Raw genomic sequence first — 26,936 nt, forward strand, 5'->3', positions numbered from 1 at the left:
CTTTTTCCGTGTTTTTATTTAAATAATGCACTAGCGACAAATTGAAATTGACAAGTTCAATTTAAATCTTGCTATAAAGATATGAATGTGTCAGGTCTTAATAAAAATTCAGAGGGCAAGGAGAGAAATTTAGATATCTAAATTGGTGGAAGTCCGGACTGGTGATCGCAAAAATCGATATAATTTCAACTACTATTTCTTTACACAATAATTTTGAATTAAAACTTAAAGCAATTGTACATTTCTCATTCTATAATGTTCCACTTCAGAATAGGAAATATTCAAAAACTGTCTTCTGAACTGAACTACTTCGTTGGCCAATAAATTAACGGTAAATGTCCCCTCGAATATAAAAGATTAATAACGTTAACTTGACGTTGGGACGTGCTTGAATGTTTCTCTCACACGCACTTACAGTCACACTTGTGATACCAACATTTATATCGAGTGACGCAATTAGACCTCGAGGAAGGGGGGAAAAAAAGGCAATCATATTTGCCTTTTCAGCTATAAATACTTTATTTAGATTTAGGATTATAGATCAGCTTCCCGAATTGGATGAAGTGATCATCCAAAAAGTGATATTTGGTTTTGCCTTTTCTTTTTTGCGATCTCTCTAATCTCATCGATTTAAAAATTACCTTCTCAACTATGGTTAGGCGCCTTATTATTTTCAATAGATTTAGCATTAGCCAAATAAAAACGTTTTCTCTCGTGTCAGAACTTAGGGAAAAGGTTTCTCGAGTGCCGGCTAACATTTCTCGAACAGAAAAAATCCCTGCTAAGCGATTTTGGCTTTCTCGAGCCTCACTGTGAGAGCAGTCTAGCATTAAAAAATGATTTATCCATGAAAACCAAATCTATTGCTCCATCCGGACCAGACAACGCCCAGTCAAGACATGCCTTGCTATATTTATTTTTAGATGCACCGAACTGGTTGCTTTTCCAGCTCCTCGTTGTTCGCAGTGATTTGGAATTTGTGCAGCAAGTTTTTCTGTGATGTATGCTGCGTAGGCAATCCTGTCCGGACAGCAGACTGCCTCAATTAAATGAGTCCCACGTCCAGCAGATCGCATATCAGAGCCAAGAAGTAAACTCCATTTGAGTAGCCACATTGTTATTATTCAATGCATTTCGTTGTGTGCTTTTTTAATCATGTCCCAGTGCGATTGGCGCCAACCAACAATTTTACGTGGCTCCAATTGCTTTAACTTGAATCGTCTTGGCTTGGTTTGGTTTTAAAAATAGACAGATGCTCCGCCAGGCAGTTGTGGCTCACAACGGTCAATTGGCGAGTGCGTCTGCAAAGTTAAGAGTAGCTGCATTGCCAAGCTGAAATGACGGAAATCAATTGTTGCCTGAAAAAAATCATCCAACTTTGAAATTTTTTTATTTGATTTAACCTTTTTGCATATTATTAAGTGTCATTTGAATAAAATCCACCAATTATTGTATCGGTGTAATACATCGGTGACCAACGGTAACGGGCATGGCGATGTTTACTATATTTCGGCCAAAAATGATTGGATTTTCATTTTTTATACCCGTTAATCGTAGAGTAAAAGGGTATACTAGATTCGTCGGAAAGTATGTAACAGGTAGAAGGAAGCGTTTCCGACCCCATAAAGTATATATATTCTTGATCAGGATCACTAACCTAGTCGATCTAGCCATGTCTGTCCGTCCAGATGAACGCTGAGATCTCGGAAACTATAAGAGGTAGAGATTTGAGATTTGGCATGCAGGTTCCTGAGCTTCTTACGCAGCGCAAGTTTGTTTCAGCAATGTGCCACGCTTACTCAACGCCCACAAACCGCCAATAACTGTGAATGTGATAGAAAAAATTAGAGCAAATCACTCGAAATTCGTGGAACGCAAGCCCAAACATCAGAGAGATACCCGAAATCGTCAACGTGATCTACAATGATTTTCAGGGTATTGATTCTTATAACTTGGCAATAATATTAGTTCCTAGTTATAGTATATTCTACAACCAGATATACCATTATTATCACAGTACTGTCCATATCAGCAAACATGTTTGTTGCCGAACGAAGAAGTTGACTGTGTCTTTCAGCTGACTATAAAAACTTAATTAAATATACAATGTATAATTTACATACAGTGGTGCTCATAGACTTAAGCCACTGCCACTACCGTAAACTGTTTTCTTAATAACTACTTTGAACATATTTATTTCGGCCTAAAATTTTTACATTTTGCAACACTGTGATTTAAGCATTTGATCACAGTAAAAAACAAGAAAGGAAGTTCACTTCGGCAAGCCGAAGTTTGTATGCCCTTGCACATATAATTATTAAATTTAAACAAAGAAGAACGCTATAGTCGAGTACCTCGACTATCAGATACCCGTTACTCAGCTAAAGGGACCAAAGGGAAATTGAGATATGCAAGCAGCAAAGCGAGATTAAAATGCGCCACCTATCGGCGGTAAACAGATTTAAGCGTTATGGGCGTTAGAGAGGGCGTGGCAAATTTTTTTTTGGATCAATCGATAGGTATTGACGAGACCAATACATTTCAGTTAAAATTCTAGCATCAAAACTGTAGGAGCCACAGTTTTGGGCGGTTAGAGTGGGCGTGGCACACTGCTGAAACAAACTTGCGCTGCGTAAGAAGCTCAGGAATCTGCACGCCAAATCCCAATAGCCTAGCTCCCATAGTTTCCGAGATCTCAGCGTTCATCCGGACAGACGGTCAGACGGACATGGCTAGATCGACTCGGCTAGTGATCCTGATCAAGAATACATATATTCTTTATGGGGTCGGAAACGCTTCCTTCTGTCTGTTACATACTTTCCGACGAACCTAGTATACCCTTTTATTCTACGAGTAACGAGTATAAAAATACAAAAATGATATTCCCAATAGTATAAGACAATATGTCAAAAAACACCGAAGCTATAATTTGTTTTATATAATTTTCCCACCAATTTTCTGATCGTTCCTATGGCAGTTATATGATATAGTCGTCCGATTTTGATAAAATTAAATTCGAAACTCAAAACTAATTAAAAAATGTTATTTCCAAGCGTAGGAGGTTATATGTTAAGTACACCGAAGCTATAATTTCTTTCATATTATTTTCCCACCAATTTTCCGATCGTTCCTATGGCAGCTATATGGTATAATTGTCAGATTTTGATAAAATTAAATTCGAAATTCAAAACTAATTAAAAAATGTTATTTCCAAGCGTAGGAGGTTATATGTTAAAAAACACCGAAGCTATAAATTGTTTCATATTATTTTCTCACCAATTTTCCGATCGTTTCTATGGCAGCTATATAATATAGTCGTCCGGTTTTGATAAAAATTAATTCGAAATTCAAAACGAATTAAAAAATGTTATTTCCAAGGCTAGGAGGTTATATGTTAAAAAACACCGAAGACATAATTATACCCGTTATTCGTAGAGTAAAAAGGTATACTAGATTCGTCGGAAAGTATGTAACAGGCAGAAGGAAGCGTTTCCGACCCCATAAAGTATATATATTCTTGGTCAGGATCACTAGCCGAGTCGATCTAGCCATGTCCGTCTGTCCGTCTGCCCTCCTGACCGTCTGTCCGTCCGTCCGGATGAACGCTGAGATCTCTGAAACTATAAGACCTAGGCTATTGAGATTTGGCATGCAGATTCCTGAGCTTCTTACGCAGCGCAAGTTTGTTTCAGCAGCTTGCAACGCCTACTCTTACGCTCACAAACCGCCCAAAACTGTGGCTCCTACAGTTTTGATGCTGGAATAAACATTTTAACTGAAATGTATTGTTCTTATCAATACCTACCGTTAGACCGAAAAAATAAGTTTGCCACGCCCACTTTAACGCCCACAAACCGACCAAAAGGTTCAAAAAAATCGCAAATATGAACGCGGATATCTCGGAAACTATCAAAGATAGAGAATTGGGATTTCAGATTTATATCCGTAGCCTTGTACGCAGAGCAAATATGTTACGCGAACATGCCACGCCCACAAACCGCACAAACCTGTGGCGCTCTCAATTTTTGTGCCAGATAAAAAATTTTAACTGAAATGTATTAGTCTCGTCAATACCTATCGATTGACCCAAAAAAAGTTTGCCACGCCCACTCTAACGCCCATAACGCTTAAATCTGTCTACCGCCAACATAGCCAAATATTGAGATCGCGGGTAGTTGGCGCATTTCAATTTCGCTTCGCTGCTTGCATATCTCCATTTCCCTTTGGCACCTTTAGCTGAGTAACGGGTATCTGATAGTCGAGGTACGCGACTATAGCGTTCTTCCTTGTTTTATATTTCGTTTAGGGGGTTATAGAGTCTATGCCCTAGTAACAAGCACTTTTTATTGTTTTTTTTTAATATTTACATAATTTGGTAAATTTTTGTAGTAATATAAAAATAAATTTCAAATTTATAAAAAAAACACACTATAGATCTTGCTCCCTTAGGAAGAGAAAAGGGTACCTGAAACTCTAAACGCAATTAACATGTTTTTCCAAAATCGTCGTTGCGCTGACTTGGACTGAGTTTTCCACCAACTTAAATTAGTATACTCGTTACTCGTATAATAAAAGGGTATATTAGATTCGGGGGAAAGTTAAAACAGGCCGTATAAAGCCTTTTCTGACCCTGTGAAGTACTTATATTCTTCATCAGGATCACTAGCCAAGTCGAGCCATGTCCATTTGACCGTCTGTCCGTATGAACGTTCAGATCTTAGAAACTATAAAAGCTACAATGTTGGGGCTTAGCTAAGATTCCTGCGCATCGCAAGTTTGTTTAAGCCAAGACCCACGCACACTTTAACGCCCATGACGCAAAAGTCTTTCTGGCATCCACATTTTGAAGACTTTCAGTGAAAACGGAAAAGGATTTTATTGATCAATACCTATCTAAATGCAGAAAATCGTACCAATCGTATCATTATTTTGAAAGTTATGAGTAACTTAGTTAATCAGGGTTTCGCATGGTCAGTAGTAACGCTGCCGTCCGCTAGGTGCCGTGGCGCTGGCATCAGTGGTGTATGCCGCGCTAAATTTATTTTATTTTATATTTGAAACAGATTTACGAGTATCTGATTGTACAGTTTTTTTAATTGTTTGTAATTTATTGGCCTTATCCTTGAAAAATTTAATTTTTAGTTTAAATTTTCATATAAATTTTAGAAAAATTTTACTGTTTCACTAAATGAAAAAAAAAGAGAGATCGATATGGTCTATCAGATGCCGTTATACAACTTCACAATAAATATACCTTAGAAGATTCGAAAAACTTAGCTGTTAATATTTTTTTATACTTCAAAGTTTTACATTTTACACTTTTCACTTTTATGGTCTTATCTACTGGCTGTGACGTCACTATCGATGTTCTGGCTAGATACGGGCGTTCCGTTCTTAAAAAATGTGGAATAAAACAAAATGTATTTTAAATTTGAATCATTAAAACTGTTGGAATCACTGTTTTGGGCGGTTTGTGGGCGTTAGAGTGTGAATTACAAACCACCCAAAACAGTGATTCCTAACCATTTTGCGAATCTAACTCCCACAAACCGCCCACAACCTTCAAAAATCGTCCTCAAAAACGCTGATATTTCGAAACTATAACAGCTATAAAGTTGGGGCTAAACGTGTAGATTTTAGATATTCTTGAGCAGCGCAAGTATATTTTAGCACGCAAGCCACGCAATTACTTACTAAATTTTATACGGTTTAAGATAGCTTTTATACTTTCCGAGATCTTAGCGATCATAGGGTCGAATGGACACACGGATATTTGTAGTTCGACTCGGCGAGAGATCCTAATTAAGAATATAAAAAACAAAAAAACGTTTCAAGATTTTGTTTCTTTGACATAGGGCTCAAGGTAAGGCTATTAGCATAATTCTGATAGAGCTGACTTTGGGCAAATTAAAGCCAACTCAATTTCTATTACTTTGAAGGAATTTTTTGATGCAGTTTGTTTTATATTTTTTGGTTTAAAATAAAAGGCGGGACGGACCTTGGGAAAAAGATTTCTGGTATACAACAGGTAATATTTTAAAACTGTTAAGACTATTCGGGAAACTGATTGGACAGAAATTAGGAAATGCAAATATCAGCCACTTATTAAATGTGAAGATTATCGCCAAGCTGGGCAGTTCACATTATCGCTTACTCATTCTCGTGACGTGTAAGGAACTAAGCCGAACCGCACCAACCCCTTTCAAAGTTGTCCGCTAACAGACTGCACAAACCATGTCTGCGGAAACCGGCATGACCTGCATGAATGCATTTTTATAATGGCACCTCTAGAATGGGGAATATAGAGCGACCACGACAGCGGTTGACGAGGCCAAACCGTTGCTGGAATCAATTCGAACTGGCAACGCTAATCGCGTGGCCCAACTGCCTCAAGTGAATGGAAACGGCCAAAGGCTCTAGGGCAAACAAGTGTCAATCAGTCTACCCTGCCTCGGGCCAATGAATTGGAGCAGGCTCCTCCTACACAGTTGACCGATTGACTCGTCATTTAATCTAATTTTAACTCTAATGTGCCTATGCCCAGGCACAGTGCGATAAAGTTACTTGCTAAAACGAGACAAACATGTTTCAACTAAGATCATACATGCATCTTGCAATCTCCGTTTCATTAGCCATGGCCAAAAAAGGCCAAAAAACCATGTTGAGGCGTAGACAAATTATAGAAAAATAAAAGTACTGCACGTCTCAAATGTTGTTTCGCATATTATTACACAAAATCGAATGAAATGGGCATGCCAAGATTAAAACAAGAAAGAACGCTATAGTCGAGTACCTCGACTATCAGATACCCGTTACTGGAGATGTGCAAGTAGCCAAGCGATATTGAAATGCGATCTCAATTTATGGTTATGTGGGCGGTAGACAGATTTAAGCGTTATGGGCGTTAGTGTGGGCGTGGCAAACTTTTTTTTTGGTCAATCAACATGTATTGACGAGACCAATACATTTCAGTTAAAATTTTTTTCTAGCATGAAAATTGTGGGCGCCACAGGCTTAGGCGGTTTGTGGGCGTTAGAGTGGGCAAATTTTTTTGGATCAATCGATAGGTATTGACGAAAATAGTACATTTCAGTTAAAATTTGTTACCTTGCCACAGGTTTGGGCGGTTTGTGGGCGTTAGAGAGGGCGTGGCATATTCACGCAACAAACTTGCGCTGCGTACAAGGCTACGGAATCTAAATCTGAAATCCCAATTCTATCTATTCTATTATATTCTATCTTTAATAGTTTCCGAGACATTTGCGTTCATACTTACGATTTTTTGAAGTTTGTGGGCGTTATAGTGGGCGTGGCCATTTTTTTTTGGTCAATCGATTGGTATTGATGAGAACAACACATTTTAGTTAAACTTTTTATTCTAGCGTTAAAACTGTAGGAGCTACAGTTTTGGGCGTTCAGGAATCTGCATCCCAAATCCCAATAACCTAGCTCTTATAGTTTCCGAGATCTCAGCGTTAATACGGACAGACAGACAGACTGACAGACGAACATGGCTAGATCCACTCGACTAGTGATCCTGATCAAGAATATATATACTTTATGGGGTCGGAAACGCTTTCTTCTACCTATTACATACTTTCCTACGAATCTAGTATACCCTTTTACTCTACGAGTAACGGGTATAAATAGCTGCAAATTGGTGCAAGACAGGCCAGAGACCAGAGCTCTATTTTATGGAAGCGGCACATACGCTTGATTTAGCCGCTTAATTTCGGCATTGGCGTGTTGTAAAAATAAATATAAGAAAAATGTTGTTCAATAACAAACTTCAAACTTTGACAATAAATGTAAGTAATTTAATTTAATGTTTAAATCTACTATAAGATTGACACCTTGCATATTCGAATTTGTGTTGCTTTATTATATTTGAAAAGATCGGCTCGTATTCGTTGTGGAAGACGGTGAATCCAGAGGAGGTATCATGATTTTTGCGCTTCTCGTTCTGCCTGAACGACTTAGCTGCTCCTAAGAGCTCCAACGGAATGCCTGTCGTCGACTTGTATTGTGTATAATTAAATCATGTTGCATATTTATGAAAGTCATGCATGCACATAAATGGTTGAAGCACACTGAGCTAACTCGACCAGGCCAGGAGAGTGTCTATAAAAACGCTCAAATGGCTAGCAGCCTCTACAAGGAGCAACGGATTGGGCCAAACCCCTGGCAGTGCCTTTATGACGTCTAATAAACGTTTACTGCTGTAATAGACACGTGCTGGCGAGAATTTAACCTCCCCTCGCTTATGCCTCTTTAATCAATCAAACTATATGCAAACACCTTCCTTACAAGAGCATGTTCAAACAAGGCATGTTGACTAACAAATTGCTAGATTACTTTGTTGTAGGTGGCTAGAACTAATCGCAAGACGCTTCGTTGCCTTCTGAGCAAACGAACATTGAATTGAAATTCGGCTGTCTGGCTGACTGCGAAAGACAAAGTCCTGTTAATAATAACTAGTTACTAGTATTGCGAAGTCAGAACTGAATTGGATCATGGGTAGAGTGCATAACTACTTAATCACCTTCTGTCCTTTCATATTTTGGCTGCAGAAGTGGTCGTATAATTAGCTTTTACTATTTAAGATCCGAAACCCGTTCCACTTAAGTGTGTACATCAAAAAGAAAAATCTCCCCTTTATCCCCTTTATCGAGGAGTGGATAACCCATATAAAGGCAAACACATATCACGACATTGTTATTTTTCGGCTCTCAGTGTGTTGCGCAGACTAAGCTACTCTTTCTTCAACATCCGTTATCTTTCATTCGCCACGAACTTCAAAATGTGAGTCGGGGTGTTATGAAAGAGATCTGTCACTCGCATCTTTTAATTTTCCACTTCGCTCCCTCGATAAATAGATGAAGAGAGAGCGAACCGAAACCAATCCAGTTACGATTCTTCATTAAGGTCAATGTTAATGCTGCGTCAAATGAGATTGAAATGGATCGAGCTTTGACAGTTTAGCAGAGCCATACATCGTGGCGAAATGATTACAGGTTTTGCCAGCAAGTGAATCTGAATATGATATTTTCATTGTTTTAGTTCCATTCAAGTTTGAATCCACTACTCAATTATCACGTTTATTATGCAATATATATAAATACCAAAAACCATGAATTTTTTTGATTGCTATAAAAAAAAAACATGTTCTAACGAGGTAAGGAGTCGTGACGATTTGTGTATCACTCGTTGTATTCGGACTCCCACTGCAGATTTTTATACCCGTTACTCGTAGAGTAAAAGGGTATACTAGATTCGTCGGAAAGTACGTAATAGGTAGAAGGAAGCGTTTCCGACCCCATAAAGTATATATATTATTGATCAGGATCACTGGCCAAATCGATCTAGCCATGTCCGCCTCTCTGTCCGTCCGGATGAACGCTGCGATGTCGGAAACTACAAAAGCTAGAAAGTTGGGATTTGGTATGTAGATTCCCGAGCTTTTTGCGCAGCGGAAGTTTTTTTCACTGTGGTGGTTTTTATGCCAGAAAATAATTGTTAACTAAAATGTATTGGTCTCGTCAATACCTATCGATTGACAAAAAAATAAGTTTGCCACGCCCACTCTAACGCCCATTAAGCTTAAATCTGTCGGCCGTCCACAGATCGCGGGTAGGTGGCGCATTACAATCTCGCTTTGCTGCTTGCATATCTCCTTCTCCGTTTGGTCCCTTTAGCTGAGTAACGGGTATCTGATAGTCGAGGTAATCGACTATAGCGTTCTTGTCAATTCTGCGGCTATATATAGTAGTAGCGTTCGCACACTCTCCTAGTGCGATTCGTCAATACGTTGACTACCGCCACAGTGTTATTGTTTTACTGTAGTGTCATTTCACAGCTCATGAAATCGTTACTAAAATTGTTATTGAAATAGCACACAAACACTAAAGGCAGAACAGAAAAGCACCCCAGACCACACCAGTCGAAAGTGCTTGGTGCAGTGCATAGCGGTGCCTTCTAGATGATGTTTTAAAAAAGACAAAAGGGAACAAAGAAGGAATAGCGTGGTTTTTCTTTTCTCTTGCATTTTTCGTCGGTTTCATTTTTGTTTTTAAAAAGCGAAGTTCGTGACACGCAATTTTAAAAAGTTGTTGTTTTTTGCCACCAATTTAAGATTAATATTTTCACGGGCAAGTTAAGTGTAGTTAATATAGTTCAATATTAACACAGTAAGTAAAGCATACATATGTACATAAGTGCGAGTTTCAAATTACATAATACACATGTACATTGTAAAATGTACATACATACGAAAAACAAATTAATTAAATAAAATAGCAATGTATGTACCACAGGGCGGACTTTTTTATATGAAATTTTTAAGGTCATACTTTCACCCAATTAAAGGTATGCTAGGTGCGTTGCATTGCGGTGCTTTTTAGAAGTGCTGAATGTAAACAACAAAAACTAAACCCGAAGTTGCCGATAAGCGCTTTTTTCGGTACTGTTTGCTTGACAAGCAAATAATAAAGACAAAAGGGTAGATGCATGGAAGCGCTCGGGTTTTCTCGTCTCTTGCATTTCCCGTCAGTTTCATTTATAATTCTGAAAAGTGAAGTTTGTACCTCTTGTTTTCAAAATGTTTCACCCTCTCTGCCACCAATTTATAATTTTTACAGGTAAGTTAATTGTAGTTTATGTAGATCACTATAACACAAAAATTGATAAACACAGCTGCAAAAGCATATGTACGAATGTGTAAAGTACGAATTACATTATACGTAGGTATAAGTAAACATTGCACAAACAAAAACAAATTAATTGAGTAAAATGTATGCATATGCATGTATATAAATATATAATATTAAATTGGCTAAATATCTAGAAGAAACGCAATAAAGAGATGGGTACTCCATGCTGGATTACGAGAAGGACGTTCGGCAAGCTTTTCTGCGACAAAAGGATACACTCTTTTATAAGATGAAGTGCGCACAGAAGAGAGCAACCCTCGAAGCAGGAGCCGTACAGAAGGAGAGCGATATTAAAATAAAAAAAATAGTTATGCAATTAAAATCCTGTTTTATGTATTCCTGGGGGAAGCTTACAGATATTTATTTTTTGAGAGCATACATGTGCATATTTACATGCGCATTTAAAATAAATGCGTACAGCATGTATTTAATAGGTGCATATAGGCGCATTCTGGTGATTTTTTGGTGATCATTTCAGAATGACTGGGATGAAATAGGGAGTTTACAATCTCCAGCACGAACTAGATAAAACACATACATATATAGAAAGTATCTATAGGCCTCTCGCGCGCTAACAGCGTTCCTCCCTTTTACCGCTTTTCTATTTTAGAGCAAGAGAAACTGGGGGCATACAATTTTGTAACCTTGCTAGAGCGGTTTCCCTAATAAAGTCATTCGGTTTATGACAAAACGAATCTTTTTTTCTACATATTTTTCACTTGTAGCCATACTAATAATTTCCGTCTCGCCGATTTTCTATTTAATTGCAGCTGGTACTTCCGCAAAATCAAACGTATTGAGGCTGAGAAAAAACTTCTACTGCCGGAGAACGAGCACGGTGCATTTTTAATTCGAGATTCCGAGAGCCGTCACAACGACTATTCGCTATCAGGTGCGTGTCGACCTACGCATACAATTAGCCTTATCGTGCATTACATTTACGGGGAATTAATATGGTTGTGTATGAATGATTTTTGCAGTGCGCGATGGCGATACGGTTAAGCATTATCGCATCAGACAGTTGGACGAGGGGGGTTTTTTCATTGCCAGGCGCACAACATTTAGGTGAGTTCTCATCAGCTGGTGGTCCGCGGACTCCGAGCCCCAGTAAACAGCAGCACTGACACCTTTTACCACTCGTCCAAACAGAACCCTCCAGGAGCTGGTCGAACACTATTCGAAGGACTCGGATGGCCTCTGCGTAAATCTCTGCAAGCCGTGTGTCCAGGTAAGCTGACAAGCGAATAGGGTCGCTGTAGACATTATTTGCTTTGGTTTAATCGCGTATTATAAATCCGACTTGCCAAATGTGTGGACGCGTGGAATGACAAAATTTGTATTTGACATTGTTATGCCTTGGTTTGTTTATTTCAAAATGTCCAACACGTGTATACTAAAGAACTGTTTACATTTTCCTTGTATTTGTTTCATTTTTCTTTAACTAACACCAAATTATGCCTATAAAATAACTACATAAAACGACAACCAACCCAACTCGAATTCAAATTCAAAAGACAAATTCTTTTTCGGGTGTCTTTGAGGTAGGAATATCTATCTAAAGCTTTGTGCTGTGTGTTTATTTCCCATTAACACAAAAGCTCCAAAAACCATAGTCATTCTGTCACCGCCAATCAACACAACTCACAATAAATCAAATTATCCGATCATATTTCATTAAAGTACAATCAACTTAGTGCCGAAACAAGGAGTCAGTGTTCAAATTTCATTCGGGACGATCCCTGGCACATGACATCCCCCTTTTTGCACTTTACAGTGAAATCGACAGGTTAAAACTAATTTTTTGCACTCTGACTGTTTTGCTTTGAACACCGAACTAAGACCCTCCCCCTTACTCGCATCTGAGCCAGCTAATAAAAAAGAAACCTGTAATTTGTAAATAAGGCCGAAATGTACGCTAAAAATTCATTACAAAATTGGCACTATCATTTATTCAAATTCAAATTAAACACTGCTGCGCCTGAAAATGTGCAATAGAAAGGCATTTGCTAATTTATTTCTTTATCCTCCATGTAACAATCGCATCACAGATCGAGAAACCTGTTACGGAGGGACTTTCGCATCGCACTCGCGATCAGTGGGAAATCGACAGAACATCCCTGAAATTTGTGCGGAAGCTGGGTTCAGGGCAGTTTGGCGATGTCTGGGAGGGACTATGGAACAACACGACTCCTGTTGCCATTAAAACTCTGAAATCTGGTAATTCTGCTGCTGACCAATTGCCTGCAGTACGGTGTATTGATGTTTGATTCTCCCTTTAGGTACAATGGATCCCAAGGACTTCTTAGCGGAGGCTCAGATCATGAAGAAATTACGCCACACCAAGCTCATCCAGTTGTATGCGGTATGCACTGTGGAGGAGCCCATTTACATAATTACAGAGCTGATGAAGCACGGTTCCCTGCTGGAATATCTTCAAGGTATGCCAAGCATAAAACTAAATGGATGAGTTTATCCCATTATTTTGATTGGTTACATTCACCAAAACTGTGTCAATTGCTTATTTTTGTTTTTTATCTTTTAGCCATTGCAGGCAAGGGTCGGAGCCTCAAAATGCAAACTCTGATTGATATGGCAGCGCAAATAGCAGCTGGAATGGCCTACCTGGAGTCCCAAAATTATATCCATCGAGATTTGGCGGCACGCAATGTGCTTGTTGGTGATGGCAACATCGTCAAGATTGCTGACTTTGGCTTAGCCAGGTAAAGGCAGCAACTTAGGGCGTACAAGTTAGTTTCATAAGTTAATATGAATCTTCATTGTACAGGCTCATCAAGGAGGACGAGTACGAGGCACGAGTGGGCGCCCGCTTCCCCATAAAATGGACGGCTCCCGAGGCTGCAAACTACAGCAAATTCTCAATAAAATCTGATGTTTGGAGCTTCGGTATTTTACTCACAGAGTTGGTCACATACGGACGTATACCATATCCAGGTGAGTCATTCAACTGCCTTCGAAACTTACAATAATGGAACAACATAATCAACTGAATTCCTTTTGGTAAGGCATGACCAACGCCGAGGTCCTAACGCAAGTGGAGCACGGCTACCGTATGCCACAACCCCCGAATTGCGAGCCACGCCTTTACGAGATTATGCTGGAGTGTTGGCACAAGGACCCAATGCGCAGACCCACTTTTGAGACGCTGCAGTGGAAGCTGGAAGATTTTTATACATCCGACCAGAGCGACTATAAGGAGGCACAGGCCTACTGATAAATGCTTTACGGAATCACGGAAGCGGCCAGCAGCCGTGACGATAAGCAAGACAGCTGCAAATAATCGCCGGGGATCCCAAAACGGACAATTTTTACTAAGTTACTTACTTCAACTTTTCATAGATTTTCTACTACAGCACACTCTAGACTTCAGCGTGCTTGTTTAGGTAACTCCATAAGATACGATTCATGTTATTAGCGTTTAAGCTAAGAAATAGTTGCAAAAGTGGAGTGCAATTTCAAAGGACTTTCCATCGGGACATTCTTTTTGTTGTTTATTATGACAAACATACTGATACTTGGTCGAATTAATACCTCCTGACATCCTTGTCGTATTTTTTGATTTATATATCACATGTATTATTATTCATATAACGCATATAGCATAAATATAAATAATCGAACACTTTTATATATATAGATATACAAGCGTAAAGTCAGATGTATGCGGAGGCCCTTTTTTTCAAATTTCTTTATTTTCACTAGTTTATAGGTCAAGTTGAAAACGATAATTGCAGCATACAAATACAAACGAATAATTCGCTTTTAGTTAATTCATTAAATTCGTGTCTTACCCTTACTCTTACTCAACATTATCAACGACATTATATGCTTTTTCAGATATAGAAGAAGAAAAAGCAACACAAACGCCAATCATCAAGTGCTAGCTATACGTTACTTGCCGTGCGCAATGCTAAATTCATATGATTATTTTTTTAAACATTTAAGTGTAATTTGTAATCACATATACATATACAAAAACATGTACATTTAGAACAAAGAAAATAAATTTCTTCCCTTCACTTATAAATATGAAATCGAAGCCAATTCTCTGAAATGGAATTGCAGGGATGTGATAATCGAAAGAATGATCGTTGCAGAGAAGTGCAGTGAGAAGATATTTCCAACCCTATATATATTCTAGATCAGCATCATTAGGCGAGAATTTACAGCCTTGTAAGAACAATTTAAAATGGGGAATTGGAAAAGATTTTTGCCTTTGGTAATTTGGTATTCATAATTTCAAGTATGAGATTTTAAAATTGCATTATAAAACATTTAGTTCTAATAAATTCTTTAACATGCAATAACTGCTTTCGTAGAATCGTACTTGCCAAGTATCTAGTTTCTTATTCATTTTCCTCAAAGCTTACAACTCCTTAAGTTTTCTATACATTGCTTAGGTGAGTATTTTTGTAAGGAGTTAGGAGAGAGCTTCAGTCGAAAAAATAAAAACATTTTAACCAATTTGAGTGATTAATCTATTTAAATTTACTATACATATATATTTTCTCAACCTATAAAGATTTTTTATAATTCTACGTGGACTATGAATCTGAATGTACAGATATGCACAAAGTGTTCAAGTATGTTTTTATATATCTATAAATTCCCTCAAGTAACTTTAATAAAAACATAGAGTTAAGGGAACCTTATAATTTATTTATTTAATTCGGTGCTCTCCATGCTACATATGTAAGAATGGTTATTAATGCACGAATCGCGTAGATATGTATATTTAATAATATAAAAAAACTCATATTTAATATTTATGAAGTTATATTACAAGAAATAATCATATATATAATACGGAGTATAAGGATATCATTTGGACTCATATTTAACAAAGCCGGTAGCCGCGTGCTGCGACGTTCAAATTCATGTAAGCTACAAACTTAGAAAATATGCTACCCCGTTTTGACAATATATGTATATATAAATAAAGAAAAAAATGTTTTTTAAAAATATGATTTATGACATACATATATGGACACTGTCCATTGGACAGTGTCAGTTCCGTAGTCACTGCTTACTAGTCGACTGATTAAATTTGGTCAACTTGATTCTCCGGCCAGATCACCCGCAGATTTGTCAGAGTTCCCCTAAAATGTCGTTCTCTACGTTTCATTACCAAAGTGACAACGGGAAGCCCGACCCCGCCCATAAACGGACCTACGCAAACACAATGCCGATTGATGACAACAAAAACAACTCCAAACATTTATGAGTGAGTCAACAATGCGGAAAAATTTTCGCCTCGAGTTGCGAGTGCGCGCTCGATTTGTATATTATATCAACGTAAAATACCGCTATGTCTGGGCGAGGTCGTGCGATAAGCGGAGCGAGTCTAAACTGAATCACACTCATGCACAGATATCCGTTCCGTCGGAAATCGCAGACAGTGCTGACCAATTGTTTGTTATCAAAACCCTTCCTGGAAACCAATGATGGCTCCCAACTGACTCCAAATCACCAAGTTTGCTTTTTGTATAAGTGTTTATCGCAGTTGACTCCCACGCACAAACGTGGCAGTAAAATAAGCGCTTAGCTATTAAAATATCAATGCCACAGACCCGCTTAGTCATTTATTAGCCAATTGCTAGCAGTGCCATCAAAAAATTATGCGAACAAGGAATTTTTCAGTTCTTTTCGTCGCTTTATTACTTAAAAGCTGTTACAAGTATTTTAGTGGTATGGTATGTTTTATTTTAATACATATGTAGGAATGCATGAAGTAAAGAAAATTACATATGAATTGATTTTATAAACGCCAATGGGCATATGAACTTGAATTTCGAATAAAACAGTATGTAAAGCTGATGCGTACGTGTATAATTGTGCATAAAAGTTGATGGAATGCATTCTTTTGGAAGGAGCAGGAGAGTTGTGCGCTTGCTCCCGGTATTAATGTACTCATGCCTTATACATCCGACTCCCGCCCTTTGTCTGTAGTGGGTGTGTTCGGTTTGGCATGACCACGCCCATCTTTGCTTAGAAGCACTTGCGATGGACGATGGAGGGGCCGGACTCGTCGTATTCCTGCTTCGAGATCCACATCTGCTGGAAAGTGGACAGCGAGGCTAGAATGGAGCCGCCTATCCAGACGGAGTACTTGCGTTCCGGCGGGGCAACAATCTTTATCTTCATGGTCGATGGAGCCAGCGCAGTGATTTCCTTCTGCATGCGGTCAGCGATACCCGGGTACATGGTAGTACCGCCGGACAGAACGGTGTTGGCGTAAAGATCCTTGCGAATGTCTACATCGCACTTCATGATCGAGTTGTAGGTGGTCTCGTGGATGCCACAGGCCTCCATGCCCAGGAAAGAGGGCTGAAAGAGCGACTCAGGGCAGCGGAAGCGCTCGTTTCCAATGGTGATGACCTGCCCGTCAGGCAGCTCGTACGATTTCTCCAGGGAAGAACTGGATGCAGCCGTGGCCATCTCCTGCTCGAAATCCAGGGCCACGTAGCAGAGCTTTTCCTTAATGTCGCGAACGATTTCGCGCTCGGCGGTGGTGGTGAAGCTGTAACCGCGCTCGGTAAGGATCTTCATCAGGTAGTCGGTCAGATCGCGGCCGGCCAGATCCAGACGAAGAATGGCGTGGGGCAGGGCATAACCCTCATAGATGGGCACAGTGTGGGAGACACCGTCACCAGAGTCTAGCACAATGCCGGTAGTACGTCCGGAGGCGTACAGAGACAGCACCGCCTGGATGGCCACATACATTGCCGGGGTGTTGAAGGTCTCGAACATGATCTGGGTCATCTTCTCACGGTTGGCCTTAGGGTTCAAGGGAGCCTCTGTCAGCAGGACTGGGTGCTCCTCCGGAGCGACGCGCAACTCGTTGTAGAAAGTGTGATGCCAGATCTTCTCCATGTCGTCCCAGTTGGTCACGATGCCGTGCTCGATTGGGTACTTCAGAGTGAGGATACCACGCTTGCTCTGCGCCTCATCGCCCACATACGAGTCCTTCTGACCCATTCCAACCATCACGCCTTGGTGACGTGGACGGCCCACAATCGAGGGGAAGACAGCACGCGGTGCGTCATCACCGGCAAAGCCGGCTTTGCACATTCCAGATCCGTTGTCGACCACCAAAGCTGCAACCTCTTCGTCACACATTTTGCTGCAGATAGATTGATATCTACAAAGGAAAAAAACGCCGGATATGTACACTCGAATCAAGGAGACTGGGCGGGGGATTCTGCCGCAAAAGAAAAGTGCGGCCATAAACCATCCTCCACTTTATTCCTCCATTCATAAAACATGCAGGCGAGCGGAGCGGAGCGAAGGACTCCCGCACCCAAAATTGAACAAAGAGCCGGGCAGAAACCTTACCTTTTATGGAAATATGTAAAGATAGGTTTTAGTTATCCGCTGCGCACTCCAAGCACAATGACAGACGCTCCAAGATTGAATTGACCGACGCCTACTTTTTCGTTAAAGTGGTTGAAAAGCAGTGAGACCATCTGCGTCCAAATATAATGTGGTACTCAACTATTGAAAAATACTGTACATCCACTATGAAAGGAACGGAACTGGTTTTTCGATTTTCAGTTTGCCTAGGCTTAATTTATTATGGGTATTCCTGTTAAATATACTCTAGTACTCACATCGACGAAAACAGCGAGCTAACCGTAGGGGTGAGCGAGAGGCAAACAGGCGGCTAAAGCTTTTCGTCGTGTCTGTTTTTCAGCGAGGTACTCAGATGAGCTAAGGAAATACCAGAAAAAATACCAGATCTCGCGAGTGAATTTTTGAGGAACGCCGTTAGCCGCGGCCCAAAGAATAAGAAAATTAATCTTTGGCGATGTTCGTGCAGAAGCGGTGGGAAATTTAAAAATTAAAAATGGAAGAAAAACACCAAAAACGGCTAAAGGAGGTCAGTGCAGATGAAAAAGGACGCCTAATCCAAGCTGTTGCCACTTATTATGGGACTTGACCTACAGGAAGCAATACCACAACGGGGCAAATCCGCAGAATAGTTGAAGAGCTGGAGGAGATCCACTAAAGAATCGCAGTGGGAAGGACGAGCTCACCATTGAGGACTCCACCTCCACCAGCTACTTGACAGCTAAAGCGGAGATGGAGGACGCGCCGGCTTCTATAGGGAGGAGAAATTATGGTCTCCCGCTAAAGGATAGCTGGAGGAGCCATCACCAGCCATTATTGGCCAGCCTATTGGGACTCGGAGTTGGACTAGAGATGGCGGGAAAGATGGCGAAGCATCCGTGGATCGAAAAGGAAGCCTTAAACTTCTAATTTACATAAATAAAAACATTCGTTGAACATTTTATTTATTTTTATTTAAATTTCATTCTGCACCAGCAGACTTTTCTTTTTTAAATTGATTTGTTTTCCATTTGGCAACAATAAGGGGCCGTCCATAAACCACGTGGACAAATTTTAAGCACTTTTTAACCCCCCCTCGTGGACAATCGTGGATTTTTAACTACCCCACCCCCCATTTTGTCTTATTGGACTTTTTCATTGAAAATTTTTTTTCTTATTAAAAATTATATCTACAGAGATTTTTAAAAATGGTAAATAAATAGAAGTTTAATAGTAAATTTAAAAGTGGAATAAATAACAAAGATTAAAATTAAATTTTTACTATGTCCAGGTGGACATTTACCTCGAGCCCCCCTCCCCCCCCTCGTGGAAAATCGTGGACTTTTGACGAAGCCCCCCCCCCCCTCCCCCCAAAACTGTCCACGTGGTTTATGGACGGCCCCTAAGCCGCTTGTAAGACCTTGCCACATGCATTGCGGGTGAACGTTGAAAACTTCGGTCACACTACAAAGAATACGATTTTTCGACTAGTGACACTCTTAGCCGATCTGAGTACTAGGGCTATGTAAAAAACATATAAAAATTTTTTTTGGTGATGTCACCGTAATTGTATAAATTTAAAATTAGTGTTGTTCGTCATCGACTTAAAACATATATTTTCAAAGACATCTAGCTTAAATTGCAGTTTGAGTTAAATTTTCAATTAAAACATATAACTTAAGGAATAAGTTTAACTTTTCAATCAGAAAATAAAAATCAACAAGTATGCGTTATTGTCAAGCGAAAAATAAAACTTATGGAATAATAATAATTTCTGGACCTGAAAATAAAACTCAACAAATAATAATTATTTTTTGGGATATGTGTAGAACTCAAATAATACCGTTTATCTTTCAAAATAAAATAAAAATATATAAACTGGAAAAATAAAAATTAGACCGGCTATTGAAACTGTGATGCATAAGAAATGTACTCGTTTAGTTGCTTTTTTTAGTATTGTTCTTTGCCATCATTTTTTTGTTTAACAAAAAAAATTATTATTTACGGTAGTTGAAATTTTTTTTTAACTCCTGCGTCGCACACTGTGTTTTGACTACATCAATTTTTTAAGCAACTATTTTGAGAGATGGATGCGCCTTTAAATGGCTTTTTCTTTAGATAAATAATGTACGTTTTGGTGCAACAGGTGCAGGGTCTTTACGGCGATTTCCTTTAAACTCCCGTGGCGTTGGGAGGCTCCTTGGGCCTGCTCCAATGACAATTTTCTGACAATACCCTATTCACTTTCACATATTTTTCGGAGCAACTGAATTGGCATTTCCCCTCCTTTCGTATTCGGTTTGCTGATGAACAAGAATCCTTTGCTTGTGAACAAGAATCCACTTAAAAATGCCACAGCGATTTTGCACGGCTGTGGGCAGAGGATATAATACCCCCATCCCTTAGAGTCCATCCGTTCGAAACGTTTGCGATATTTGACAAATGTGAAAATACGGTTGCCACAAAGGAGATCCACCATATACCATCCGATATCAGCTGATCTGGCTAATCTAACCAAACCTGTTGCCTCTGCGCTTACCATTTTTTATTGTTCCCGGTCATCATTGTTTCCACTGTCAAGAAGAAGAACTTAGAGTTACATCGACGCTTTAAGGGGAGAGCTATGAAGATGGAGATATGCAAGCAGCAAAGCGACTGTTCATAATCTTGCACACCCTGCACCAGCGCCACCTTAAATCGCATCCTTTCCTTCCTAATAATTTTTTAATAGATGATCAGATTTGTATAAATTTGGCATGAAGGTACACATTGATAGTGGAAACAAAATTGCATATACACTTTTACAACATCTTCACAAATGTCGACGCTAGACAGGTTTTAGCGTGGGCGTATGGGCGTAAGAGTGGGTGTGGCACCCTTCTAAAATAAACTAGCGCTGTCTCAGAACTTTAAGAATCTGCATGCCGAATCCCAAATCTTTTGCTTTTATAGTTTCCGAGATCGGACAGACAGCCAGACGGACATGGCTTGATCGACTTGGTTTGTGATCCTGATCAAGAATATATATACTTTACATACACCTTTTACCTGTAACATACTTTTTTTGATCAATAGATAGGTATTGACGAGACCAATCTCAGGAATCTGCATGCCTAATCCCAGTATTGTAGCTTTTATAGTTTCCGAGATCTCAGCGTTCATACGGACAGACGGACATGGCTAGATCGACTCGGCTAGTGATTCTGATCAAGAACATATGTATATATACTTTATGGGGTCGGAAACGCTTCCTTCTGCCTGTTACATACTTTCCGACGAACCTAGTATACCCTTTTACTCTTCGAGTAACGGGTATAATAAGGTAGTTCACAATGAGCAATATTTAAAATGTAATAGTACCAGTGGAACACGGTTATAAAATTGTTATCGTTTTTCTGCAGTTGAAGAAATTGCGTGCCCTTGGCTTCAACTTGGCTCCTCTCTCACCTATGTATGTAATAGCGGTAACTAGTCATCAACATGGTGGACATCAACTTGGAGTGCGTTCACCAGATAGAGCCGAAGACCCGTTCCACGGGAAAACAACAAAAGAAAGCGTACTTGGAAGCTGTGCGCATCCTTCTTGTGCTGTTGGAAAACGTGTTGGCGCAGCCGGACAACTCAAAATTCCGCACCATACGGTTGGAGAACAAAGCGATCAAGGAGAAGCTGCTCACGCTGCCCGGGTGTGAGAAGCTGCTGGAAGCCATCGGCTTCGTCCGCGCACCGGCCTCCAACGCCTTTACCCTGCCCACCGGAGTGTCCCTGCAGCAGGTGCGGAAGTACCGGGATGCGCTGAGCGATCGGCGCTCTGCCTGGCTCAGTGAAACTGTGCCTAAGAGTAAGCTTTTACCTGGGGGCAAGATGTGTCTGCATCTTAATCCTAAGCTTCGGTTCTTCGGCAGGTCCGCCCCAACAAAGTTCCGTCAGCAACACGCCCTCGCCATTGTTTATCAAGCCCTCGGTGGAGTATCGTCAGCGAATCGCCTTTCCCCGTGTGCTGGTAAGCGAGACATCCATCACCATTGATTTCGGCTGAATTCTCACCAGATAGTTTGTTTTCAGCGCACCACCAACTTTTTTCTGCAGTCGCTGGAACTGTACTCTGATGCAGTTATGCAGTACGAAGACGAGCTTCTGCTCGCCACTGGCCGCACGCTGATTCCCGTGGACGAGCTGACTGAAAGGGCAACCGAGAAACTTACAGAAATTCAGGAGCGAATTGCCCTGGGAGAGTGCGAGGAAAAGGAGCCTGATGTTCGGGACCTGCTGCTCGTCGAGCTGGTCAACTGGTTCAGCACTCAGTTCTTCCAGTGGGTTAACAATATACCGTGCCGCGTGTGCGGTAGTGAGGAAAGCAAGCTGCGCCGCACACAACGCGAGGGTGATGTTCGGGTGGAGATCAATGTCTGCTGCGGCCAGGAGAGCAAGTTCTACCGATATAATGACATTTCCCAGCTCTTGGTCTCGCGCAAGGGCCGTTGCGGTGAGTACGCTAACTGCTTCACATTCCTTTGTCGAACCCTGGACTACGACGCGCGCATTGTGCACTCCCATTTTGATCACGTGTGGTCCGAGGTGTATTCCGAGGCGCAGATGCGGTGGTTGCACGTTGACCCCTCCGAGAACGTTGTGGATTCGCCGCTGATGTATCAGCACGGCTGGAAGCGTCACATCGACTATGTGCTCGCCTACTCGCGAGATGACATCCAAGATGTAACTTGGCGCTACACGAACGATCACCAAAAGATCCTACAGTTGCGAAAGCTTTGCACTGAAAAGGAAATGGTGCAAGCGCTGGTGGAAATTCGAACAAAGCGGCGAAGAAATTGCACTGCGGAACGAAAGATTTTGCTGGGCCAGCTCAACATGCGCGAAGTCATCGGCTTGACCGTAGATCGGTAAGCTTTTAACCCTCTTTCCAAAGATCAGCGCTCCAATTAATCAATCGTTTTTCTTCTCAGCAAGCCGACGGAGCACGAGCTAAAGGGAAGAAGTTCGGGTAGTCTCTCGTGGCGACAGTCACGGGGAGAGCACACTTTTACCAACGTAAGTAACCTGTGATATCCTGTCGGTCGATTGTGACGACTTATACTTAGGTGTATTTACAGATTTTTGTTTTCAACCTGAATGAAGTTGAGATGCAAAAACGCCAACTTAATTTGCGTTACAGCTGCGCAACAGACACTTACGAACGGTATGCCAAAGGTAGGTGTTGTAACTATCTTAAATAATTGGGAATACACTAAACTTACATGTTCGCAGATAAAGGAGACGTAACAATTCTGAACACTTATAAAAGTTGGCAAAATGCGCTATTTTCTTCAAAAAACATATTTCGCAAAGTTGAGCACGATTGGAAAATGGCCTATCTGGCCAGACTGGAGGATACTGAAGGTGGTGAAATCGTTTGGAAGTTCGACTTTAGCAAGACCAATTTACAAGTTAAGTCCTACAACTTGGTTTTTGAGACCAAAACTTTTGTAGACGGAAAAATCACAGTGACCGTTGAAGCCATGGATGGAAGCAGTTCGGTAGATAATGCCAATGGTTTCCAAATTGTGGCCAAGCTTACTGGTGGCAAGGGCGACATGGCGTGGCAGCATACCCAACTCTTCAGGCAGAGTCTAAATTCCCGAGACTACCCCTTCGAATTGGAGGTTGAACTACACTGAAGCCTGCTAAAAAAATATATTCAAAAATCAAAGTCTAACTGTAGATAAGCAATTACGATTCCTAGTGTGGATGAAAATGTGAAATACACCAAATAATGGATATTTGTTCATATATGTAAGATCATGACACATAATGTCACTGAAATTCTACTTCAAGCCAAAAGATGTCCTCTTAGGTCCTAAAGATGAAATACAAGTAAGCACCAGTTTGTAAAATGTGACTACTCATGAAAAATATTTTTTTATTTAACAGGTAAAAAGAAGCGTTTCCGACTCTATAAAGTATAACTAAGAAAAATACCTCTTGATGAGGTACAAAATTAGATACGTTTCCACCTTCAACATCAAAACTTCTGAAATCACATTTCTGAAAATAATTTCTTATACATTCGATTAAATAAAAACCGTTTTAAGGATGTTTCGGCATGATGCACGAAAAGATGGTCAGATTTTGCAATGCAGTGGGCCAAATAGAAACATGTTAAAAAGTCTATTTACAAAGTCGTTTTTCGTATCAAATTTTTTTTTATGGTAGTGTTTTTAAAAGGAACTATAACTGTTTCAGAACAAGTGCCTTGTTGGATTGTATGCTTATTTTTTTAGTCTTTTTTGGTTAAGTTTTATGTATACATTTCTTGCATATGTTTTTGAGTGATACGGTCCTGGGCTATATAGACTTTGGATTTCCAAATAATAATAATATGTACAGAAGTTAATATACATTTAATAATTTCTTAGTTGCTGTCTGCACTAGAGTAGCTTAACTTTGTATGTAGTAGTAGTAGTGCAGTGCGGACCGTGCCTATCCCACTCAACCCCGTGTGGAAGGTGTAGCCAGCCCTACCTGGGCAAGAGCACGAGAGCGGTGATAGCATCTTCAAGTTATCAAACAATTTTAAGGTATTGGAGTTCAATCTTAAACGACTGAACTATGAGTATGATTATGAATGTGATTTTTGACTAGTGAAACTCAGGTACGTGTTACACAGCTAAAAAAAAAAGCGCCACCTATCGTTCATTCCTAGCGGCTGTTTACAAGATATCACTAAAACGCCACGTAACGTAAAACCTTCATCCATTATTAATTATTGTTTGGTTATAACTTTTTTCCGATTTCAATCATTTTTGGCATGGCCATGGCACCCTGCTGAAACAAACTCGCTCTGCATGCCAAGTCCCAACATTCTAGCTCTTATAGTTTCCAAGATCATAGCGTTCATAGAAACAGACGGAGATGACTAGATCGACTCGGCTAGTGATCCCCTGATCAAGGAATCGCTCCCTTCTACCTGTTACATACTTTACCTTTCACTCTAAGAGTAACGGGTATAAAAATATGCCCAAGTAAGTCAATTGTAGTAACCTAAATTACTAAATTATTAAAAGGAAAATGTAATCTAAAAAAATTTTTATGTGAGTGGCGGTAAAAAAAGATAAATTAACAAAATTTAAAGCGTTTCCTTTCTCGCACTCAAGTCTCTCAGTTTCGATGCCGATTTATTCTTTACCGAAATTTCTGAATTTGATTTTTTTGCAAGGAATTTGACAAACAACTAAAGGGTTAAAGGCGTAAAAGCACAAGAAATGTTAAGTATACTAGTCGGCATAAGTATTTTTACGAAACAAAAGTTAAATATACTCTTAATTTTAACTTACTTCAAGTACATTTTGTCATTAACGGAAAGGTCGTAAAAATTCCGTTTGAATAGTACAAGACTATTCTTAACCTATTTGGCACTTATTGAATATGTCCAATTTTTTTGAAAGTCCACTTTTAGAAAGTGTTTTCATTGCTATAAAACCAATTTTTCACATGGTATTCCGTTTCTCAGCTTTTTTTGATTCAGCTTCTTTGGTAATAGCCTACTTACACAGAGGGGGTTACCGCTTCAGCGACTTTTTTACATACAAAACTCACAATTCTCTACAACTTGCTTCAGTGAGACCGCACACACGGAATGAGAAGGAAAGAATATGCACTGCAATGGCGCCGGATAAGCAAATTATTGTTGGTGGAGCTTCGGATTGGAACTCAGCAATTGATCTCATCTTGAAAAAAATATTGTTATGCTTTTTTTAAGGATATTGCCAACCTCCAGCTTAAGTCCGTGGCATGACCTGCCCTCTGTTGCACCAAAACGTATAAGCTTATCTACAGGAAAAAACATTTCAAGGCGCATCCACATCCCAAAATGGGTACTTACAAAATGGATATAGTCAAAAAAGGATGAAGGTGTTATAAGTACTTAAAAGGGTCCAAGCGGTTCTATCTTGATTACGGATCATGTTGCAAGAATTCTCGCATCATGATCAGTAAAAATGGAACTTAAAAATAGTACGTTACCTTTTCGTAATACATGATACCATACTGCTGGCGTAAGCGTATATATGAGTAAAACATCGATAAGATTTGATTGATTGATTTTTACGTGTCCACGATTGCTGTGCGCAATGCTGCAGTTACAGTGGCAGATAGATTTTACAAACGCAATTTTATTAAAAAAGACATTTGTTTGTAAAGTGATTGTCAAAACCTTGCACTAGGACTAATTTAAAAAATTTTTGAAATACATAGTGGAGTTTCATAGGAAACATTTTTTACTTCGCCGACGTCGTTATGTATCATGAGCGTTCAGCAGAACACTTGAACACTGATTACTTATCCAACAGTAATCATTTATCATGTTGTTCTGCTAAACGCGGCCAGTGATTTCCAGCAGTGCACTATGGGGAATTTTTCTACTTTTTGTGGCATTAATTAATAACTTAAAAACGAAGCAACATTTAAATGTTTTGTTTTTTAAATTAGGTATATCAAATTTAAAGGGAACAAAATAAATAAGACAAGCGTGATCCCGCCTTTTTTTAAAATAAATACATTTTCTTGGTAATTAAATAAACCATTTTTTTTCTTAATTTTTTTTTAAAGAAAACCAAACTGAATTTAAGAAAAATATTGTCGTTTTTTATTTTCTATTTTTTAAGTGAAATTGTAATTTTGTACATTGTTACCATTATAATTCTTAACAAAAATCCTAAAATCCTTTATATCAAAGTTAAGTAAGTGAAATGATCTTGTAAAATAATTTTAAAATAATCGTTATTTAATAAGATATAATAATTCACTGTTTTTTTTTAAGATAACATCGAAACTGGCATTTACCAGACAAAAATGCGAGAAATTTACGGTATTAGGTACAGGTCT

At 39.6% G+C, this 26,936-nt stretch overlaps 3 protein-coding genes and 1 long non-coding RNA gene across 10 annotated transcripts in view; 2 read left to right on the forward strand and 2 right to left on the reverse strand.

Annotated features, from left to right (window-relative positions):
- The window catches only part of Src42A (Tyrosine-protein kinase Src42A), a 70,076-nt gene extending 55,315 nt beyond the window's left edge, over window positions 1-14,761 (forward strand). For 3 of the 5 annotated variants that reach the window (XM_036814046.3, XM_065863174.2, XM_017075976.4), the window contains 9 exons: window positions 11,480-11,601; window positions 11,690-11,774; window positions 11,859-11,937; window positions 12,224-12,250; window positions 12,758-12,926; window positions 12,989-13,147; window positions 13,252-13,429; window positions 13,495-13,661; window positions 13,733-14,761. In XM_036814046.3, the coding sequence (XP_036669941.3) occupies window positions 11,480-11,601; window positions 11,690-11,774; window positions 11,859-11,937; window positions 12,224-12,250; window positions 12,758-12,926; window positions 12,989-13,147; window positions 13,252-13,429; window positions 13,495-13,661; window positions 13,733-13,941 (1,195 nt within the window). In that variant the 3' untranslated portion in view covers window positions 13,942-14,761. The remainder of the gene's footprint in view (window positions 1-11,479; window positions 11,602-11,689; window positions 11,775-11,858; window positions 11,938-12,223; window positions 12,251-12,757; window positions 12,927-12,988; window positions 13,148-13,251; window positions 13,430-13,494; window positions 13,662-13,732) is intronic. The other 2 variants (XM_036814047.3, XM_017075979.4) reach the window with 1 other exon arrangement.
- Window positions 14,762-16,359: 1,598 nt separating this feature from the next.
- On the reverse strand, window positions 16,360-18,221 carry Act42A (Actin 42A). Its single transcript, XM_017075981.4, has 2 exons — window positions 18,063-18,221; window positions 16,360-17,868 (listed from the first exon to the last, which is right to left on the reverse strand). Exon 2 carries the CDS (start codon window positions 17,844-17,846, stop codon window positions 16,716-16,718), a length of 1,131 nt encoding a protein of 376 aa, XP_016931470.1. The 5' UTR covers window positions 17,847-17,868; window positions 18,063-18,221; the 3' UTR covers window positions 16,360-16,715.
- A 3,280-nt stretch (window positions 18,222-21,501) lies between these two features.
- Pngl (N-glycanase Pngl) lies at window positions 21,502-24,170 on the forward strand. 3 transcript variants are annotated; one of them, XM_036821893.3, is made up of 7 exons: window positions 21,537-21,897; window positions 21,962-22,059; window positions 22,122-22,957; window positions 23,021-23,105; window positions 23,156-23,264; window positions 23,322-23,927; window positions 23,985-24,170. In XM_036821893.3, the coding sequence occupies exons 1-6, from the start codon at window positions 21,537-21,539 to the stop codon at window positions 23,729-23,731; spliced, it is 1,899 nt and encodes a 632-aa protein (XP_036677788.1). In that variant the 3' UTR covers window positions 23,732-23,927; window positions 23,985-24,170. The 3 variants fall into 3 exon arrangements, with proteins under 3 accessions (XP_036677789.1, XP_036677788.1, XP_036677790.1); XM_036821895.3 differs by having other exon boundaries at window positions 23,168-23,264; XM_036821894.3 differs by lacking the exon at window positions 23,985-24,170 and having other exon boundaries at window positions 21,502-21,897; window positions 23,322-23,931.
- A 1,017-nt stretch (window positions 24,171-25,187) lies between these two features.
- On the reverse strand, window positions 25,188-26,373 carry LOC118877090 (uncharacterized). The gene is made up of 2 exons (XR_005014024.3): window positions 25,936-26,373; window positions 25,188-25,883 (listed from the first exon to the last, which is right to left on the reverse strand). It is a non-coding gene; the product is annotated as an uncharacterized lncRNA (long non-coding RNA).
- Between the last annotated feature and the right edge of the window lie 563 nt (window positions 26,374-26,936).

This window comes from Drosophila suzukii, chromosome 2R, assembly GCF_043229965.1.
Source record: "Drosophila suzukii chromosome 2R, CBGP_Dsuzu_IsoJpt1.0, whole genome shotgun sequence".
Classification (NCBI taxonomy): Eukaryota; Metazoa; Arthropoda; class Insecta; order Diptera; family Drosophilidae; genus Drosophila; species Drosophila suzukii.

Bases quoted from the DNA above. Each gene is read 5' to 3' on its own strand.
- Act42A (XM_017075981.4), bottom strand. From the start codon at position 17,846: ATGTGTGACGAAGAGGTTGCAGCTTTGGTGGTCGACAACGGATCTGGA.
- Pngl (XM_036821894.3), top strand. From the start codon at position 21,537: ATGGTGGACATCAACTTGGAGTGCGTTCACCAGATAGAGCCGAAGACC. The intron at 23,106-23,155 runs GTAAGTAACCTG...ACTTATACTTAG, and splicing joins GAGAGCACACTTTTACCAAC to GTGTATTTACAGATTTTTGT. The intron at 23,265-23,321 runs GTAGGTGTTGTA...ACATGTTCGCAG, and splicing joins TTACGAACGGTATGCCAAAG to ATAAAGGAGACGTAACAATT.